General features: G+C 35.5%; 1 protein-coding gene across 2 annotated transcripts in view; it reads left to right on the plus strand.

Moving 5' to 3' along the window:
* Positions 1-20,980, plus strand: part of PPME1 (protein phosphatase methylesterase 1) — a 60,266-nt gene that overhangs the window by 30,798 nt on the left and 8,488 nt on the right. For both annotated transcript variants that reach the window (XM_010989470.3, XM_064492700.1), the window contains exons 4-9: positions 523-580; positions 1,028-1,079; positions 5,386-5,540; positions 6,386-6,476; positions 10,618-10,683; positions 13,833-13,956. In XM_010989470.3, coding sequence (XP_010987772.1) covers positions 523-580; positions 1,028-1,079; positions 5,386-5,540; positions 6,386-6,476; positions 10,618-10,683; positions 13,833-13,956 — 546 coding nt within the window. The remainder of the gene's footprint in view (positions 1-522; positions 581-1,027; positions 1,080-5,385; positions 5,541-6,385; positions 6,477-10,617; positions 10,684-13,832; positions 13,957-20,980) is intronic.

Here is a 20,980-nt window from a genome sequence, read left to right on the forward strand (position 1 = left end):
ATTTAACTGACAAGCTTATGTGTACTGCTGCTGTATCTTCAGTGAATCTTTGGTAGATTTCATATCTTGGGCAGCTTTCAAGGTTATTTCTTGATCTGAATGTCACATTTATATGATAAACTGAGCCAAGATGTAAACTGACTCATGGTCCTTACCTAGAGAATTTCCCTTCCAGAGCATGAAAAGATAACAGTGAGTATGGATGAAAATCATAGGTAGTAGCAAAGCTCAGAGGGTATTTCTTACAGGTGCTTATTCTGTCTCATGAAAAAACTAGGAGGAGTTTAATTTTCAAGAAAGATTTCAGTGGAGAAAGCCATATTTTGAAGTTGGGATAGAACCAGAATATACACCAAAAAAGCAGAGAATAGTCATTTCTAAAATTTTTCTTAAAAGTGGAAAGTCTTTGATTCTCTTGAAATTCTTGAGTTCTGATGGCAGTTCATCCAACAAAGTTACCATTGATAATGGGGAGAGATTTGCTAATCTGATGCATCTTAATACTTATCCTTTTCTTCCTAGGCAGCAATCATTAGTAGAGTTCAATGTAGAATTGTGGCTTTGGATCTTCGAGGTCACGGTGAGTGAAGTTCTTAATTAGTCACTGACTCAGTGACATATTTGCCAAGCCCTTTGAATAGTGTTAAGTATTATAAATTTCATCGTGGCTTGGTCTGTTCCACTTAGGCATTTTGTGGGAAGTATTAGCTTTCAGTTTTCATAAATATTTTATAAATACACAGATATGTATATATATTGTTGTTTAGCTAAGAGAATCTCCATTAATGTAACCAAATTCTAATGTTGATGATGTATAAGAGATGTGGAAAAATCTTTGCTACTGTAATTATCCTTCTTAAGATGGCCAACTATAAAGATGTGTCTGTAATAGAAAATCCTTGCTATGCTCATCATATACAATTATAAAATCACCATTTCATTATCCTAAGGTAAAATTTTTAAAGAGAATACTCTTGCTTTTATAATTCCTATTCTTGGAAGTTTAAAAAAAATATTTTCTTTTTAGGTGAAACAAAAGTCAAGAATTCTGAAGACCTGTCTGCAGAAACAATGGCAAAGTAAGTAATTTAATATTGTTTATACAATCACCTGGCTTCCATTACTGTTATAAATAAATAGAATATCTTTATTGCTCTCCTGATGAGATTGTTGAACAATAATTAGCACAGAGAAAATTTTCCTTCTGTTCTCTTTCCTCTACATCTAGTGTTTCCCTACTATTTCATATTGAAAGAGATCTCCATCTTTTTTGGTATATTCAATGTGATGATCATCATCACATAATGCACTTGTAAATTCTTCAAGGCATAGAAATATGTTGGCTTTCGAAAACTTTTCTTCTGTTCACAAGTGTTGAATAGAATCTGACGATCTATTGGGGACCCATTCTTAAAAAGTAGTTTTATACAAGAGACCCTGTGAGGTATTCTCAAGGTATCCTGCCCACATTCTTTGTCCAGCTTTATAGTAAAACAGGAACAGGGTATAAAAGAATAACTGATTATACACTGGGCCTCAAAGTAAAAGATGAATATAGCACATACAGTGGCTCTCAAACCTGGCCACTCATCAGAATCACCTGAGAAGTAATTGAAGTACTGATGATTTGGCCCTAACCTAGACCTATTGAATTAGTGCTTCTACCAGTGGGTCTGGGCATCTATATTTCGATAAAGTTCTTTAAAGGAATCTGAGGTAGCCAGTCCCATGGCTGGTATTTGGGAACAGCTATTCTATGCTGTTAACAGGATTCTCCCATCTTCCCTGCTTTAATACACCCTTTCTCATGTGGTTAATGCATGCTCTCAAGTGTCTGACCAACTTTGGCACCAAAAATATCTTGTCCCTTCTTACCATAGCAGCTTTAATCCATGAGTAAGCTATTTTTCTTTCAGAACCCAAACTCATATGTGGCCATAATTTTATTGTTATAGTAGTTGCTATTTATGTGCTTTCTATCTGCCAGGCTTTATTAAGTGTAAATTAAACATTTGTTAAGAATAAATTATTTAATTAATCTACATTATTAACTCTGTAGTGTATTATCACCTTTTTTTTTTTATGAATGCAGAAACTGAGTCAAGTTGAATAACCATATGAGGTCACACAGTTAATAGACCAGAATTGTGATCATTAGCCATAGTGCTTGGCAGAGAGAGAGCAAACAAGAGAGAGAGAGTGAGAGAGTGGTAACAGTGTGTGAGGACCATTCCACTCAGTGAACATATGCCTGAGAAACCACGAAAAGAAAGCCAAGAATCAGCTCCCTCAGTTGTTCCTTTGTAGTGTGAGAACAATAAAGCGTGGAATAATCAAGCATGTTAATGATACCTATAGAAAGATTTGTGAATGATTTTTAAAGGGTTTCTTGAGTGTTGACCAGAAAAGTGAAACACATCATCTAAGTGGTCAGGCAGCCAAAGGGTGATGATGGCTTGACTGACATTTGAGAGGAAATTAAAGAATTAAGTGATGACCTTAAGGAAACATTGCCTAATAATGTATCAGTCTGGGACAATCAGGAGACAGAGACCACACAGTAATTTAAACAGGAATAGTTTAGTATAAATATTTATTAACTATAAACAGGGGATTGGAGTTATGAGGAATTGGCTAGCAAGAAGTAAAGAGAACTAAAGAATTATAGGGTTAGTAAACTTGATTTTGGGAATCATGTCACAATGTATATGTGTATCAAATCATTACATTGTACACTGTAAATATGTTACAGTTTTATTTATCAGTTATATCTCAGTAAAGCTGGGGGAAAAATTCAAAAACAGAGAGAAGGAAAGATTAGGAATAGCAGGTGTAAGAAGCAGCCACTTCTTATATCCCCTCAGACTGAGACAGAACCTGAGTGGAAGAGGTTGAGGTCTAGACCTTGTTGGAGAGGGCACAGTGGTGGCTTACTGAAGGCAGAGAAGTCACTTTGATGCTACATTGGCAGAACTTGCCAGAAATCTGCCCTTTAGGGTACAGGGGAAGCTGTTCACAGGGAGATACCTCACTAGAGGCACTCTGCAACAAAAATGTTGGGGGTAGTTCCAGAGATCTGTTGTACAACATAAAACCTATAGTTAACAATAAGATACTGTATACTTAAAAGTTGGTAAGAGGGTAGATCTCATGTTAAGTATTTTTACCACACATACACACACACAAAAGCAATGCAAGGAATCTTTTGGAGGTGATAAATATGTTTATTCCCTTGATCCTGGTGATGGTAGCAGGAGTGTATACATATATCCAAACGTACCAAATTGTATACATTAATTATGCACCATTTTTTATATACCAGTTATACCTCAGTAAAGGTAAGGGGAAAAAAAGAGCATTGGGGGTAGGGGGATGGAGTGCTTGGAGAAGCCACCTGTGCTGCAGGAGTTGAGCGGGAACAGTGTGTGCTGCACATCCTGGGTGCTAGAGAAGCTACAGGAGCGTGTGGAGTAAACGTGAACCAGGAACAAAACCCTCTCTTTCTGCAGTGTCTCTCCTTTGCCCTCTACTAACACAGCTTAACATCATACCAGCTGGCAAAGGAAAAATATGTAAAGGCCTCATCCAGTTTTGCAGAACATGCGATGATGGGTGAATTAGAGCTAAAAGAGAATCAGTTGATAACTCACATAAAAAGTTAAAATAAATTATTAAAACCAGCTGCAATAGATGATAATTACCAAGAATCGGAAAAGCAAACAAGTTGGATTCTTGCTGAAATAGTTGAAGCAATATAACATTTATATGATTTCTGAATTCTGTGTAACCAAAAATCTCAAAATGGGACCAGGGCAGTTAAGGTTTTCAAGTAGCACTGACTGCATGATTTTTGACTTTCATATCAACTTCAGAACCTAAACCCTACATAAAATGCAACTCCACTGAAAGTGGAAGAGCCAAGATTTGAGCCCAGGGTACTTTGATACTCCTTTTTCTGTTATGTCTGTTACAGTTTTATTTATCAGTTATATCTCAGTAAAGCTGGGGAAAAATATTGCTTCTGTATTAATAAATATGATAGAATCCCCCTAGAAAGTGTCTATCAAAACTCTGGTACATCCAGTTACTGACTAGATAATCTTCCATAGCATCCTTTTATTTTACTCATTATATCTGTTACTAACCAAAAGTTTTAAGCTTAAATTTAACTCCAAAGGAATATTAAACTATTCCTTGTTTTCACTTATAAAATTGGGTGGCTTCCTTATCTCCCATTCTGATTATCTGCAGATGGTACAACTACCCTCATATCTGTAATTGTTATATGAGATGTTTAAGATTAATTCCTGCAGAAGTAATTAATAACATTTACCTCTGCCATTCTGAATACTTGTGGAGACCATATCTGAAAGGCTGTGTATCTACATTCACAACTGCTGTATTTGGCTGACTTTGTGTGAGTGCTTGAGGTATGTCGTGACACTCAGCAAGGCAGCACTGTCTTTTGAAGTTGACTGACTCAGCCACTCCCAAAAGAAGACAGTAGAGCCTGTGGTCTCTAGAAACACACCTTACTTACTTATTACTATAGTCAAGAAGGCCCATAGGCAAATAAAAACCAAAGTGCCTGCTTTACCTCTCATTTTCAGAGCTTAAAGGTTTGACTCTGTTAAACTCATAATTAAAGACTAGAACAGAAGCCAATAAAAATTTGTTCTGAACGTCTTTCTAGTTTCTCAGAACACTATACTTATATTTGTGTTTATACTTCAAACAGCTTTACCTGACAAATTGTAAGTAATTAACATTTGTATAGCAATTTTCTCTTTTTCAAGTAGTTTCACATTCACTATCTCAGTTAATACTCAAAGCAATCCAGAATAATAACTGATATTCTTATCTTCATTTTATAGATGTTGAAACTCTGAGAGATTAAGTAGCTAATCCAAGTCCACATAGTAAAAAATAATCTGGGCTTGCAATTCACCTTGTGAAGTCAAACTTCATTACATTATAATGCTTAATAAAATTATTTTCCTGTTTTATAGATGGGGAAACTGAGGCATAGGGCAGTTAAATGACTTGTCCAGAGTTTCAAGCTTAGGTTAAAATAAAGGTATATGTTTATGTACTTGTATTAAACATGTGAAACAGTGAAAGTGTGATGTAAAGGAAAATCAGAAAATTTTGGTTCTTAGTCCTTAAACTGACATTTATCAGAGGAGCTAGATGTGTGGCTTGTGTGTAGGAACTGGGGGTGGGGCGGGTGTTAGGAGGTTTACATACGTACATTAGCAAAGTAGTCCAGTAGACCTTTACAGTCCTAGGACTATTAGTTACAGACTGAAGTAGAGAGTTAGGGAAGAAGACTATTTTTTCTTAATTGTCAGAGAACATTCCTTGCTTTTTTCCCCTTCTTTGCAGAGATGTCGGCAATGTGGTTGAAGCCATGTATGGGGACCTCCCTCCTCCAATTATGCTGATTGGACATAGCATGGGCGGTGCTATTGCAGTCCATACAGCATCATCCAGTCTGGTGCCAAGCCTCCTGGGTCTGTGCATGATTGATGTTGTGGAAGGTAAGTTTTCTTAATAATGACTAAGTCAAAATCTTTGACTTATGAGAGACATAAGTGGTAGATTATTATCTTATTTTTATTTATTATTGACTTCTCTCATCTTGAAGTATCTCCCTCTTTTATATTTTTTTAGTGTTATTTTGTGGCAAAGGCATCCCAAAATTTTTTTTGAGATATAATTGACAAATAACTTTGCATTAGTTTCAGGTATACAACATAATGATTCAATCCCAATATATGTATATATTGTGAAGTGATCATCACCACACTATGTCTAGTTAACATCCATCACCACACAGTTACGATTTTTTTCTTGTGATAAAAACTCTTAAGATCTGTTCTCTTAACAACTTTAAAATATACAATACAGTATTATTAATTATAGTCACTATGCTGTACATTAACTGGAAGTTTGTACTTTTGACACCTTCACCCATTTGCCCACACCCCACATTTACATGTCATCAAAAATCTTCATAAACATCTTTTATGGCTGCATAATATGTCAATTGTATGTATGTTGCATAATTTTATTTAACATTTAAAAAGAAGCTGCTGTGTCTTTTATGACCCAGCCTCTGAAGGCACACTATTGCTTACACAAGTCAGCCCTATTCAGTGTGGAGGGGCTACTGAATACCAGGGGGCAGAAACCACTGGAGGCCATCTTGGAAGCTGGCTATCACATTAGCCTTCTGAATTTTCTTAAACTGCTTCTTTTTTCCCCTAAACATCACTTAATTCTGCTGTCATTGAGGAGGATATATATATATAGTTGACTCAAAAAGTTTAAATGCTCAGAATATGTTAAGTGCTGTGGTTAAAATATTTTGTTTAACATCTAGGTACAGCCATGGATGCACTTAATAGCATGCAGAATTTCTTACGTGGTCGTCCTAAAACCTTCAAGTCTCTGGAGAATGCCATTGAATGGAGGTAACCCACAAATCTATATTGTCTACATTTTATTTATTTATTTTTAATTTTTTAATTGTCATTGAAGTATAGTTGATTTACAATATTGTGTTAGTCTCTGGTGTACAGCATGGTGATCAGTTATACACACACACACATACAAACATGTATTCTTTTTCATTACAGGTTACTATAAGATAGTTGAATATAGTTCCTTGTGCTATACAGTAGGACTTTGTTGTTTATATTGTCTATATATATATTTTTATTTTACATGTTAGATTGTAACTTTCCTTTTTCATCAGCTCAAGCACCATGTTGAAGGGAATAGTTCAGTTTCCACACCTTAGTTTTATTGTAATATCATGTATGGAAACATTTATATAAAGAGCAGATTTAAAAAAAAAATACTTTAAATGTTTCAGACTAGGCTCAGTTGTCTAAAACCCATCCTTTTTCCAATACACTATAGTACTTCCTAGAATCTTAGTAATTACGGATCATCACTATCTAGCTTTTCCTATCTCTAAGGTGGGACTTTGGATTAAATGAGGTTGTGAGGCCTTTTCTACCTCTGATGCTCCATGGTTCTAGATTCACTTTCTGTATTCCAGAGAAGATAGGGAAACGAATGTAGGTTCCCTTCTCAGTTTTCATTTGGGTTTTGTGTAAATAAAAACCCTTTGGCTAAATGGTTCTCATAAAAATTACTAACAGAGTTGGCTACGGGTTCTACTTAAGTAAAGGCTGTTCAGTTATCATTTGTTAATTCAATCAATTATTTGATTATTTATTAAACACGTATTTCTATTTATTAAACACTTTGTGCTAAAGGGCGAAAATTCAGAGATGAGAAAACACTGTCCCACCCTCAAGGAGATCAGTCTTGAGATAAAATATCCTCATTATCCTGTCTTCCTACCTATTCCTCAAAGTCCATCTCCAGTTCCTTCTGTAGAACCCTTGCTATAACTCCTCCAAACCACTCAGGTCACTCCCTCAGCAAAATTGCTGAAGACCTTTAAGTCTGTATTGCATTGTACTGTTTACCCCTTAAGGCTTCTAATCTGCCTTTAAGGCACATGCTTGTATTGTTAATTTTCATTTTTGTCTTAGTGCCCTTCCTGCATCATAAGGTCAGAAGCTATTCTCTATTTCTTTTGTACTTTCATACAGCATATAGCATATTGCTGGCTGCTCTGGCAGGCAGAACATATCTATTTACTGAATCAGAGATAGCAAGTGGAAATTAAGGGCCTGGTAAAATATGTCCTAGGGATTCTTCCTAGGACAGAGGATCTTGTGCTAAATATGGCTTGCCAGAATGGTGTTTGTGTTTGGTACTGTTGTTTCTGCCTCCCCTTGTTCATTGCTGTGATGCAGGATTCCTGTTCTCTTGAAAACACCAAAGATCCCTCCATCTTAAGCAGCCACACTGAGAATGCAATTGCTGCCAGCTCAACACGTACCTCGAGCACTCTGCCTGCTTCCCCAGTAACAACTAGTGAGAAAATTATTCCAAATAACTTTTACACTTTATTCAGTAAATATTTTTTATAGTACCTAAGATGTTTCAGTACCTGACCTAAGAACTGGGGATGAATCAGGCTTAATTCCTGTCATGAAAAAATGGGAATGCATACAAGTAAATACATAAACACAACACAATGAAGGAAGTACAGAAGGTACAGAAGATAGGCACCCAAACCAGCTTGGGCATCATGGTGAACCTTCTCTTAAGGAGAGATAGAGTCTTGATTCTAGTGCCAGATGTAGGATAGGATAAGTGTTCTGTTTGTTGAATATTAAAATGTTATGTGTTCTTTGAGAGCCACTGATTTTTAGATACTTTCTAAGCCTAAGAATCAGAAAGAGTACTATGAATTTTTGGTAATTTTGTTTTGTGTTTGCTGGATATCTGAATTGAGTTTATGACTCATGGCCATTTTGGTTATTCCAGATACTTTTTTTTTAAAGATGTTGAAACACAAGCCCAATCTGTTTAATTTATTAAAGATTTAAAGCAAAATGAATTTCTGCTTTTGCTGTCTTTGTCATCCAAATGAGAGGCAATAGGGTATAGTTATTAAGAGCCTGGGCTTCGAAGTTAGATATAGATTTGCATCTTGGTTCCACCACCTGGCTGCTCTGAGGAAAACAGAATAGGGGAAGGAGTAGGGAGTAGGGTTGATAACCAAAGTGGGAAATTGGTTCGGAAACTATTGTAGTAGTATAAGAGAGTAATGATGGTAAGCTGGGTTATCATGGCAACAGAGGAAGTTATATGGTCATATCTGGAATGTATTTTGAAGGTAGAGCTGACAGGACTGCCTTATGGATTGTGTGTTGGGTGAGAGGTTAGGGGGAAGTGCAGCATTCAAGGATGACTTCTAGGTTTTTAGCCCAAGCAATTGGTGAATGATAGAGACAAAGAGCAATAGATTTGAGAGCAAGCAAGGGCTAGGGAATCAGGATTTTTGTTTGGATCAGCTGAAATGCTTATTGTACATCTAAATGGAAACGTTAAGTAGGCACTAGTTAAAAGAGATTCAACTAGAGATAAATTGGAGACTCATCATCACATAGATAGTATTCAAAGCCAAAAGATTTAATGTAGTCATCTAGTTGACAGAAAAATATCCAAGAACTGAGCCTTGGGATACTCTACAATATTTAGAGCTTGAGAAAGAAAGGAAGATCCAACAAAAGACACTGACAAGACACAGTTGGTGAAATGGAAGGAAAGCCAAGAAAGCACAGCAAGTGTTTATAGAAGGAGGGAGAGAGGATTTATGGTGCTGAGAGATTGAGTAAGACTAAGAAATGACCATTAGAATTCATATGATGGAGGTGATGTTGACAAAGGAAATCTCAGAAAGTAAGTAGGAGATAGAAACCTGATAGGAGTTGGGGATAATGGCTGAGGAAAGGGTCAGAGGGAACAAAGTGGAAAAAGCAAGTAAGATAACTTTTTTGAAAAGCTTTGTAGTATAGGAGAGCAGAGAAATGGGGTGGTATCTAGTAAGGAATGTGGGATTGAAAATGTTTTTAAAAGCTAGAGAATATTTTTAAAGGATGTTTTATAATATCCACTAGAGAAAAAATGATGACACAGGAAAGAAACAGGGTAAGTAAAGGAAACAAGGTGTACATAAGCAAGAGCGGATAGGAACCAGTATTCAATGTTGGCCTTGTATAGAAACAGAGATATTTCATATATTAAACAGTCTTCAAGGCAGAGTGTATGATTATAAATACTGGTGGATTTGTAGATTCAGTTGGTGGTAGAAAAATGAGGTAGTAGTTCTGATTGCTTCTGCTTATTATTAAAATAAGAAACAAGGTCATTATCTAAGGGGGGGAACACCTTAAAATTGTATGTGATGTTTAAAGCTAAAAAATGAGATTTAAAGAAATGTGTTCTGATGTCCTGCTTCAAGTGGTATTTCTAGTTCCCCCCGGGACAGGCAGTCATTTTGCTTGGCCCTTAACCAACTCTGAGAAAACTAATCTATTTAGAGTCTAAGCTCCTAAGCTCTATATGATAGTCTACAAGACCCTCCAGGAGTTGGCCCTGCCTGCCTATTATCCTAGTCTGTCACACTCCTCCTTTACTCTCTCTCCTCTGCTTCTTCTTGCAGTCTGCCATCGAAAATCATCATCTTGCTGACTTTTTCACATCACTGTGCCTTAGTTCACGATGTTCCTTCTGCCTATTAATATTCTGACCTCCCTCTTTTATGTTCCACTTAACTTCTTAAGTCCTTATAGGCAGGATACTTGGGAAGCTTTCTCTAACTCACTTAGAATAAAGTGATTTCTTTGAATCTTGCCATATTATATTAAAATTATTTGTTTGTGTTTCTTTCTCCTCACTGAATTACGTGCTTCTTGAATGCAGGGCTGGCACTTAGTATCCTCTTAGTAAATATTTGCAGAACTGAAATGGCTTCAATGCCTTTACTTAATTTTCACTGCTTGGCTTATAGCTGTAATAATAACCAAGAGGGAAGATATGGCACTCTCGATAGTAAGCTATATTGGTAACCATAACTTTTTAGTAGATCCTGCAGAATCTGCAGAATTACTGATTTGACTCTGGTGACATGATAAGATAGATGCTGAATAACCTCTTCTCTCCCATCTCACTTTTCTTTTCTAGTGTGAAGAGTGGCCAGATTCGAAATCTGGAGTCTGCCCGTGTCTCAATGGTTGGCCAAGTCAAACAGTAGGTCTTATTTTTCCCTTTTGGGCAGGTTAGAAGCTGAAACATGGTAAGGGAATTACAGATTGCCTTTTTTGTCATACACCTATCCTACCATCCTGGTGAATGTCTTCATTACTTTAGATAATTTTTATAAATGAGCTCAGTTGAGCCGGCTGTATAGATTTCTTTTCTCTCTCTCTCTCTCTCTCTCTCCCTCTCTCTCTCTCTCTCTCTCTCTCTCTCTCTTTTTTTAAGAAATCCCAAAGCCAAATAATGTCTTCTATGTAATACTGGATTACCTTATTAGGACAACTGTAGGTGTTAAAAGGTGAAGAATACCAGAGAATGGACATTAAGTGTTCACTCTATTGCTGGCACCTATGATTTCATTCTGGTAACAGTCTCCTTTTAAGCCAATCGTGGTTGTGAGGAATTTTTTGTGTAAGACCTTTGGCACAGCCTGAGTGAAAGCCAGATTCTAAGGGTGAGCTAAGATTATTCAGCCCAGTTGCTCCTCCTGGATAGGGTTCATGAGTCCTGGGTATTGCTGTGTAGTCACAAAATAAACTTTAGGTGAACTGGGAAAATGTTTCCCACCAGAAGAGACAGGAAGCACAAGAGTTGATGAAAATAATAACAGCATTATTGAATGCCTCCTATTTGCCAGGCACTGTGCGAGGTATTATATGTACACTGTGTAATTTTTAAAACCTTGTATAATGGAAATTGTTGAAGCATACAAAAGTAGAATAATATAATGAACCCCAATGTACCCATTGCTCATCTTCAGCAGTTACGAGCTCATGGCCAGTCTTGTTTCATCTGTGCCCCTATTTATTTTCCCTAAGCACAAAATATTTTTAAACCTATTCCAGATAAACATAACTTCCTCTGTAAGATTTCCATATACTTTAAAAGGTAAGGACACTTTAAGTGCAATCACAATACCACTGTCACACCTAAAAAAATTAGCAATTGCTTAATATCATCAAATGTCTATTTAGTATTCACTTCTCTGTTTGTCTCATAAATTTTTTTGGTTCAAATCAGATTACAGTAGGGTAGATACATAGCAATTGATTGATAAATCTCTTCAGTATCTTTTAATCTATAAGTTCCATTTCTATCTCTCATTTTTTTTTTCCTGACAATTTATTTGTTAAGGAAACCTGGCTGCTTGCCCTATAGAATTTCCCACAATCTGGATTTGCTAATTGATTCCTCAAGGTGTAATTTTTTAAAAATAATTTTATGTATTTAATTTATTTTTTGTGGGGGGAGGTGATTAGGTTTACTTATTTATTTTTAGAGGAGGTACTGGGGATTGAACCCAGGACCTTGTGTATGCTAAGCATGCACCCTACCACTTAAGCTATACCCTCCCTCCTCAAGGTATAATTTAACATGTTTCTTTATTCCCTATACTTTCTGTAAATTGTTAGTTAGATCAGAAATTTGATCAAGTTCAGGTTTGTTTGTTATTTTGGTTTTTCATTTGTTTGCAAGAATAGGTGATATTTTGTACTGCCATCAGGAAGCACATAATGTCTGGTTGTCCTTTTTTTTAATGTTAGTATCCATTGATGATCATTACCTGGATTCATTCATTCATTCATTTGCACTATCTCATTTAATCTATACAATACCTCTTCAAGATAAGTATTTTGTAGGAGAGGAAATGGAATATCAGAAAGATAAAGTGACTTTCCCAGGATTACAAAGCTAATGAATGACAGAGCTCATATTCAAACTCCTGTGTATTTGACTTCAGGCCTATATTTTGGATTTTATGCCTAAAAGGGCAATTTGAGTAGTAATATCTGGCAGGCACAATGCAGAGGCTTTGAATAAGCTGTGAGACTGCTCACTTCAGTGCTTAAATATTTTGAGATCTGACTTCTCTAAGCATTGGTAAAGCATTTTGAAAGGAAGTTACATGGCTTATATGCAGGTAGTTCAACAATTTTTAAATTTTCACTTCACGTGGCGTTTTAATATGTAAACCTGTGTATGTAAGGTTGTGTATTTTAATTGTCACATAGATATCAGCTGGAACCTTCCTGCCCTTCTTGATCTGGGTATAATTTTCTTGAGCCTCCCAATCCAATGTTATGGAAATTCAAAGGCCCGTATTGTTTCTTTGTTACTTTAACCTAAATGTGAAACTTGACACCTCCTCAAGTTCCATAGAAAACACCCACTTAACAGAACATTTTTGAATATACACTTCACTGAAGGTTTGGTTGAGGAGACAGAGAAGGAGAAGTTACCATTCTTAAAAATCCACCACTGAAGTTTCACTGACCTTTCAATTTTTCCCAGTCTCTTTATTCAATATTGCTCGCTCTCTCCTCTTCTCCCTTCTGTCTCCCTTTTCAAAGGCAAAATAACAAATTCTCTTATCATGCAGAGTAGACCTTAGCACTAGCTGCTACCTAGCTAGGGTTTTGGGATTTTACCTTTAACACTTGTCAGTGTGTTTTTCCCAACAGATTCTCTTTAAAAAGAATTGTGGTACCAGCTATTCCTATAATAGTTTTTCTACCTAAATATATAATAAAGAGACACTATTTTTTAGAGGAAAAACAACAATAATTGGTTGGATCAGATGTGCTGATCTCTAAGATTTCTCTGGTCCTAGTTATGGTTATTGTAATTGCCAGTTTCTGTCTGCTGATTAAAAGTAGGGGCCTTTTATCATTCTGTTTGAGCCTTGTACTGCCATAAGCAGAGTACAGTAGAGAAACACCATGCTTTAGGGTTAATTGGGCTGGATTTGCCTCTCAGCCTCATCCACTCCTGAGCTAAGTGATCCTTTCAGCTCTTCAGAGCTACTTTGTGGCAATGCTGTGAGGATTATATATAATAATGTCAAATAAAACTCCTGTCACCTTGCCTCAGGTAGTGGTTACTCTCTTCTGTAGGTCAGTATTGGTGCAAGAACTGGAAACCAGCCCTTAGAGTATAGTCAAACATTGGCCATGAACTTCCACACCCCTGGTCTACTTTTGTACATTTTTAAATGCACATTTTTTGCACCATCCTTTTCCCAGAAGTGTTATTAAGTTTTAACTAATATTTGATTATAAAAGGCCCTAAATATCAGCATCTCTAAGGTAATTTGTATGCAGAAGAGAGGTATGTGATAGCACTTTTTTTTTTTAAACTAGGTGTGAAGGAATTATAAGTCCAGAAGGCTCAAAATCTATAGTGGAAGGAATCATAGAGGAAGAAGAAGAAGATGAAGAAGGAAGTGAGTCAGTAAACAAGAGGAAAAAGGAAGATGACATGGAGGTGGGTGAAAGCCTGTATTTTTGAAAGGATGGGGTAGGGAATGGTTCATCATGTGTAGGGTGGGAAAGGGAGGTAACATTGTTCTTTTTGTCCATCATTAGGTATTTTAGGGGACAAAGACATTATTATAATAGATACTTACATAAACTATAAGATATAAAGCACTTGTTGATAGCTCTGACAAATTGGAATATAAAACTTACAGAACTACCCTCCCTCAGACTGCTCTCTCATCAGGTTCTTTCTCACCTCTGTACGTCTGTTACTTTGGTTTATCTCATAAGAATATCCCATTTCCTACCACTCTGTGCTAAGCCCACTCTGATCTTACCCATCTTTCTTATTTTTTTAAAGTTGAAATATACAGGGTCTTGTCAGTTTCTGGTGTACAGCCTAATGTTTCAGTAATACAAATACATACATATATTCCTTTTCATATTTTTTTATTATAGGTTATTACAAAATATTGAATATAGCTCCTCTGTGCTATACAGAAGAAACTTGTTGTTTATCTATTTTATATGTAGTAGTTAATATCTGCAAATCTCGAACTCCCAATTTATCCCTTCCAGTGTTAGCTATGGTGGTAATCATATTGCAATATATAAATAAAACACCTTGTACCCTCTTTCCCCCTGGTAACTATAAATTTGTTTTCTATATTTGTGAATTTGTTTCTGTTTTTGTTTATTTGTCTTTTTTTTTTAGAGTCCACATATTAGTGATATTGTATGGTATTTTTCTTTATCTTTTGGGTTTACTTCACTTAGAATGGCGATCTCCAGGTCTATTCATGTTGCTGCAAATGGCATTATTTTATTCTTTTTTATGGCTGAGTAGTATTCCATTGTATAAATATGTCACAATTTGTTTACTTAGTCATCTGTTGATGGATACTTAGGCTGTTTCCTTGTCTTGGCTATTGTGAATAGTGCTGCTATGAACATTGGGGTGCAGGTATCTTTTTGAATTAGAGTTCCTTCTGGATATATATACAGGAGTGGGATAGCTGAAGGGTAAGTCTATTTTTAGTCCTTTGAGGAATCTTCATACTGTTTTCCATAACAACTGCACCAAACTACATTCCCAACAACATTGTAGGAGGGTTCCCTTTTCTTCACACCCTCTTCAGCATTTATCATTTGTGGACTTTTGAATGATGGCCATTCTGACTGGTGTGAGGTAAAACCTCATTGTAGTTTTGATTTGCATTTCTCTGATAATTAGCGATATTGAGCATTTTTTCATGTGCCTACTGGCCATTTGTATGTCTTCACTGGAGAATTGCTTGTTTAGGTCTTCTGCCCATTTTTGGATTGGGTTGCTTGTTTTTTTGTTATTAAGTTGTAAAGCTGTTTATATATTCTGGAAATTAAGCCCTTGTGAATTGCATCACTTGCAAATACTTTGTCACATTCTGTAGATGTCTTTTTGTTTTGCTTATGGTTTCCTTTGCTATGCAAGAGCTTGTAAGTTTAAATAGGTCCCATTTATTTTTGCTTTTATTTCTGTTGCCTTGGTATTCTGCCCTAGGAGAACATTGCTAAGATTTATGTCAGAAAATGTTTTGCCTATGTTTTCTTCTAGGAGGTGTCTTGTCTTATGTTTAAGTCTTTAAGCCATTTTGAGTTCATTTTTGTGTATGGTGTGAGGGAGCGTTCTAACTTCCTTGATTTACATGTGGCTGTCCAGTTTTCCCAACACCATTTGCTGAAGAGACTGTCTTTTCTCTGTTGTATATTCTTTCCTCCTTTGTCAAAGGTTGATTGACTGTCAGTCTGTGGATTTATTTCTGGGCTCCCTATTCAGTTCCATTGATCCATATATCTGGTTTTGTGCCAATACCACACTGTTTTGATTACTGTAGCTTTGTAGTATTGTCTGAAGCCTGGGAGGGTTATTCCTCCAGCTTCATTATTTTTCTTCAGTATTGCTTTGGTAATTCTGGGTCCTTTGTGATTCAATATAAATTTTAGGGTTATTTGCTCTAGTTCTAGTGAAAAATGTCCTGGGTAATTTGATACGGATCACATTAAGTCTGTAGATTGCTTTGGGTAGTATCCGATCTTACCCATCTTTCAAGATGTATCTCCTTGGGGAAGCTTTCTGACCTCAGTTTATATTAGTCACTCTGCAGTACAACACTGAGAGTCTGTGGCACACAACTTAGGACTTCTTTTCTGAAGTTGTGACTAAGTCATAGAACTGAATTTCATAAGCCACATTCAACATACTATGGTTGTCTGATGGTCATCCCTAGAATGCAGATTCAGTGTCCTATAATAACACAAGAACTGTCTCCCAACAAAAATAACCTGTGTATTTTGAGGGCAGGAACTATTGTTCAGAATAAATTGCCTTCGGCATTTAGCTCAGGGTTGTATGCATAGTAAGTGTTCTGTTAGTGCGTCCTGATCAGTTGATTTGAGGATAATAGTGGGAAGGGACATGATCAGTGAGTGTGAGCTGCAAACTTTCTGGGATGGATTATGAACGTCTTACTAATGACAGGTAATGGACTTAGTGTATACCACATATTCCTTTGCATTTGGAGATGCTACTATTAGCAAGGAAGAGAATACATTTGTTTAAAACTATTTTAATTTAATCAGTATCTTTTTATCATCCTTAAGATCAGTGAATAATACCTTGTACCTGTTTGGAGTTTACAGAATTATAAATAATGAATGATAAACTTGCCCTCCATTACTCTGTGAGGTGAGGGGAGATCTTTTCTCCCACGCTAACAGTGTAGAAACTGAGACTTACAGATGAAGAGATTTTTACAAGGTAATTAGGTAGTATTTAGTACATTTGAGACTGATACAAACTATCAATTACTTTTTACCTTTTGTGTGCTAGAATCTATACTGAATGCTTCACATTAATCATCTCTAGTTCTCATTTTGGCTCTGCATTGTAGATATTAGCACTGTTTTACAAGTCAGATGCAGATACTTGCCTATGGTCATACATAAATGTTAGCACTAAAACACACCCAACTCACTTTTTCCTTGTAATTTTGTATAAGCCCAATTATATGGAGTTTTATGAACTCTAGCAATTTTGTTAGGAGAACAAACTGAGGCACATTGGTCAATAAGGGGTATGGCTAAACAGTCTACAACTGAGGAAGACAAACTCCAACAGTCACAACTTCTTGCACCTAGCAGATAAATAAGTCCTGGAGATCTGATGCACAGCATAGTAATTATAGGCGACAATACTGTATTATAAACTTCAAAGCTGCTAAAAGACTAGATCATAATTGTTCCCACCACAAAAAAATAATTATGTGACATGATAGAGGTGTTAGCTGATGCTATGGTGGTAATCGTATTGCAATATATAAATATAACACTTTGTACACCTTAAACAATGTTGTGTATCAATTATATCAGTAATGGAAAAATAAGTAAGTGAGTAAATAAATAAATAAATAATAAGTAAATGATGGAAAAATAAATAAATAAATACATTTTTAAAGTGATGGAAAAAATGTTTATAATGCCAATTAAACTTAACAACAAAAACAAAAAACCAGGCACAACTTCTTACGGACATCTCTGTTTAGCACAATATAAAAAGTTGTGTTTGAAATGATCCTGAGACATACATAAGAGGTCAGTTGCACCCATTCTGCCCTATAAAGGAAGACAAGTTATGTATATTTATTGGCGATGGGGTTGGAAATCTAATACAAAATGGTTAAAATACAGAAAAGATAGGGAAAACATTTAAGCTTTGGTCCTTAAAGGAATAAACTTTAGTTGTCCAGGAGATATTCCTTTATACATAAACCTCTCTCTTATTAAAATTGCTTTATTATTCAATGACTTTTGGTATAGTCACAGAGTTGTGCAATCATCACAACAATCTAATTTTAGAACATTTTCATTGCTTTTAAAAGAAATGTTATACTTACTTGCAGTCACTTCCTATTTCTCTCCAACCTTTCCAGCTCTAGGCAACTACTCATCTATTTCCTGTGTCTACAGACTTTCCTAATCTGAACATTTAATATGGATGGAATTATGCAGTATGGGGTATTTCATGACTGGCTTTCACCTTAGCACAATGTTTTCCAAGTTCTTCCTTGTTGTAGCATGTATCAGTACTTCATTCCTGTTTACGGCTGAATAATATTCCATTGTTTAGATAGACCACGTTTTTAATCTGTTCATCAGTTAATGGACATGTGAGTTATTTTCACTTTTTGTCTACTTTGAATAATGCTGATATGAACAATTGTGTACAAAATTTTGTGTGGACATAGGTCTTTATTCTCTTGGGTATAAACCTATGAATGAAATTGTTGGATAGTAACTCTATGTTTAATCATCCGAGAAACAGCCAGACTGTTTTCCAAAGTGCCTGCATCATTTCCCATTCCCACCAGCAGTGTATGAGGGTTCTGGTTTTTCTACATCTTTGTCAGCACTTGTTACTGTCTTTTTTTTTTTTGATTATAGCCATCCTAGTGGGTATAAAGTAGTATCTTATTGTGGTTTTGATTTACATTTTCCTAATGACTAGTGATGTTGAGCATCTTTTCATGTGCTTATTGGCCATTTGTATATCTTTGGAGCAATATCTATTCATATCTTTTGCCCATTTTTAAATAGGATTATTTGTCTTTTCATTATTGAGTTGTCATTTACATATGAAATCTAGTATGCGTTTGGGAGGGGCCTGTGAGATTATGCTGTCTCTGACTGTGGAGCTGACCTCTTAGAAATAGTTTATACTTGGAGGGCATTATGCTAAGTGAAGTAAGTCAGAGAAAGACAAATACTATATGATATCACTTATATGTGGAATATAAAAAATACAACAAACTAGTGAATATAACAAAAAAGAAGTAGATTCACAGATATAGAGAACAAACTAGTGCTTACCAGTGGGGAGTAGGGGCAATTTAGGGGTGGGGGACAGGAGGCACAAACTGTTGGGTGTAAGACTGAAGAATGTGTTGTACAACATAGAGACCATAGCCAATATTTTGTAATAACTGTAAATGGAAAGTAACTTGGGTCTTCTAGTTCTCACTAAACAACCAATTCTATTCTCTATTTCTTACCCCCCAACCAGTGATCTTTTTCTTTTTTTTTTAATTTTGGTTAAAAGGAAAAAAAAACTACATAACATAAAATTTACCATCCTAATAATTTTAAAGTGTGTAGTTCAGTAGTATTAAATATATTCATACTTTGTGCAACTAGTCTCCAGAGTTTTCTCATCTTATATAACTGAAACTCTATACCCATTAAACAACTCCCCTTTTTGCCCAGCTCCTAGCCCCGATAATCACCATTGAGACTTGTTTCTGTGAATTTCATTATACTTTAGGTACCTCATATAAGTGGAATCACAGTATTTGTGATCATTAGTGATCAATACAAATCAAATCAAATGCAAATTAAAATCATAATGAAATATCACTTTGTACCCATTAGGGTGTCTACTATTTAAAAAAAACAAAATAACAAGTATTGGCAAGGATGTGGAGAAATTGCAACCCTTGTGCTCTGTTGGGGGGATTACAGAATGGTACAACTGTTATCAAAAACAGTATGGCAGTTACTCAAAAAATTAAAAATAGAACTATCTTATGATCCAGCAATCTCACTTCTGGGTATATAGCCAAAAGAAGTGAAAGCAGAGTCTTGAATAAATATTTGTACATGTTTATAGTAGCTGATCTTTTTCTTACTCAGTGATGTTGAACACCTTTTCATGTACTTATTGGCTGTTTGTATATCTTTTTTGGAGAAATGTCTGTTCAAGTCCTTTGCCCATTTTTAAATGAGGTTATTTGATTTTTTTGTTGTTGAGTTATAGGACTTTTTAATATATTCTGGATATTAATTCTTTATCAGATATATGAGTTGCAAATATTTTCTCCCATTTAGTAGTATGCCTTTTCACTCTGTTGATTGAGTTCTTTGATGCATAAAAATTTTTAAGTTTAGTGTAGTCCATTTATCTATTTTTTACTTTAATTGCCTATTCTTTTGGTGTCATAACCAAGAAATCTTTGCTAAGTCAACCAATAAATCATTGCTAAATCCAGTGTCGTGAAAAGTTTCATGAAGCTTCTGCTAGAAGTTTTATAGTTGTAGGTTCTTATATTTAGGTTTTAATCCATTTGAGTTAAGTTTTGTATATGTTCCAGCTTCATTGTTTTGCATGTGGATATCCAGTTTTCCCAACACCATTTGTTGAAAAGACTATCCTTTCTTTCCCCATTGAGTCATCTCAGTATCCTTATCAAAGATCATTTGACCATATTATGTGAGGGTTTATTTCTGGGCCCTGGAGTTTATTCCATTGCTCTGTTTTTGGCTGTCTTTGTACCAGTACTCTGCTGTTTTGATTACTGTTATTTGTGCGTGTGTTTTTGTTTTGTTTTGCTTTAACAACAAAAAATGTATTGTCTCACAATTCTCAGGGCTAGAAGTCTGAGATCAAGATGTCAGCAGGGTTGGTTTCTTCTGAGTACTGTGAGGGAAGAATCTGTTCCAGGTCTCTCTCCTTGGCTTATAAATGGCCATTTTCTTTCTATGTCTTCATATCATCTTCCTTCTTTATGTGTCTGTCCAAGGTCCCTCTTCTTCTTTTTTTTTTTTTTTTATTAAAGTGTAGTTCATTAACAGAATTATATTAGTTTCAGGTATGTAATGTATTTTGAAATCAAAGAGCGTGAGTCCTCCGATTTTGTTCTTCTTTAAAATTGTTTTGGATGTTTGAGGGTTCCTTAAGATTCCATATGAATTTTAGAATGAATTTTTCTACTTTTGCAAAAAATGCCATTGGGGTTTCATAGGGATTGTGTTAAATATGCAGATTTCTTTGGGTAGTATGGACATGTTAACCATTCAGTGATCTTTAACACAATAGGTGCTGTCTCATATTCACTTCTAGATTTTCATATTATAGTTGATGCAGTATTCCAATTGTTTATTTAAGTTATAATATTTCAAATTTTTAATGATAAAGAAAAGTATAGAGAACCTTTTATTTG

This window comes from Camelus dromedarius, chromosome 12 (assembly GCF_036321535.1).
Source record: "Camelus dromedarius isolate mCamDro1 chromosome 12, mCamDro1.pat, whole genome shotgun sequence".
Lineage (NCBI taxonomy): Eukaryota > Metazoa > Chordata > Mammalia > Artiodactyla > Camelidae > Camelus > Camelus dromedarius.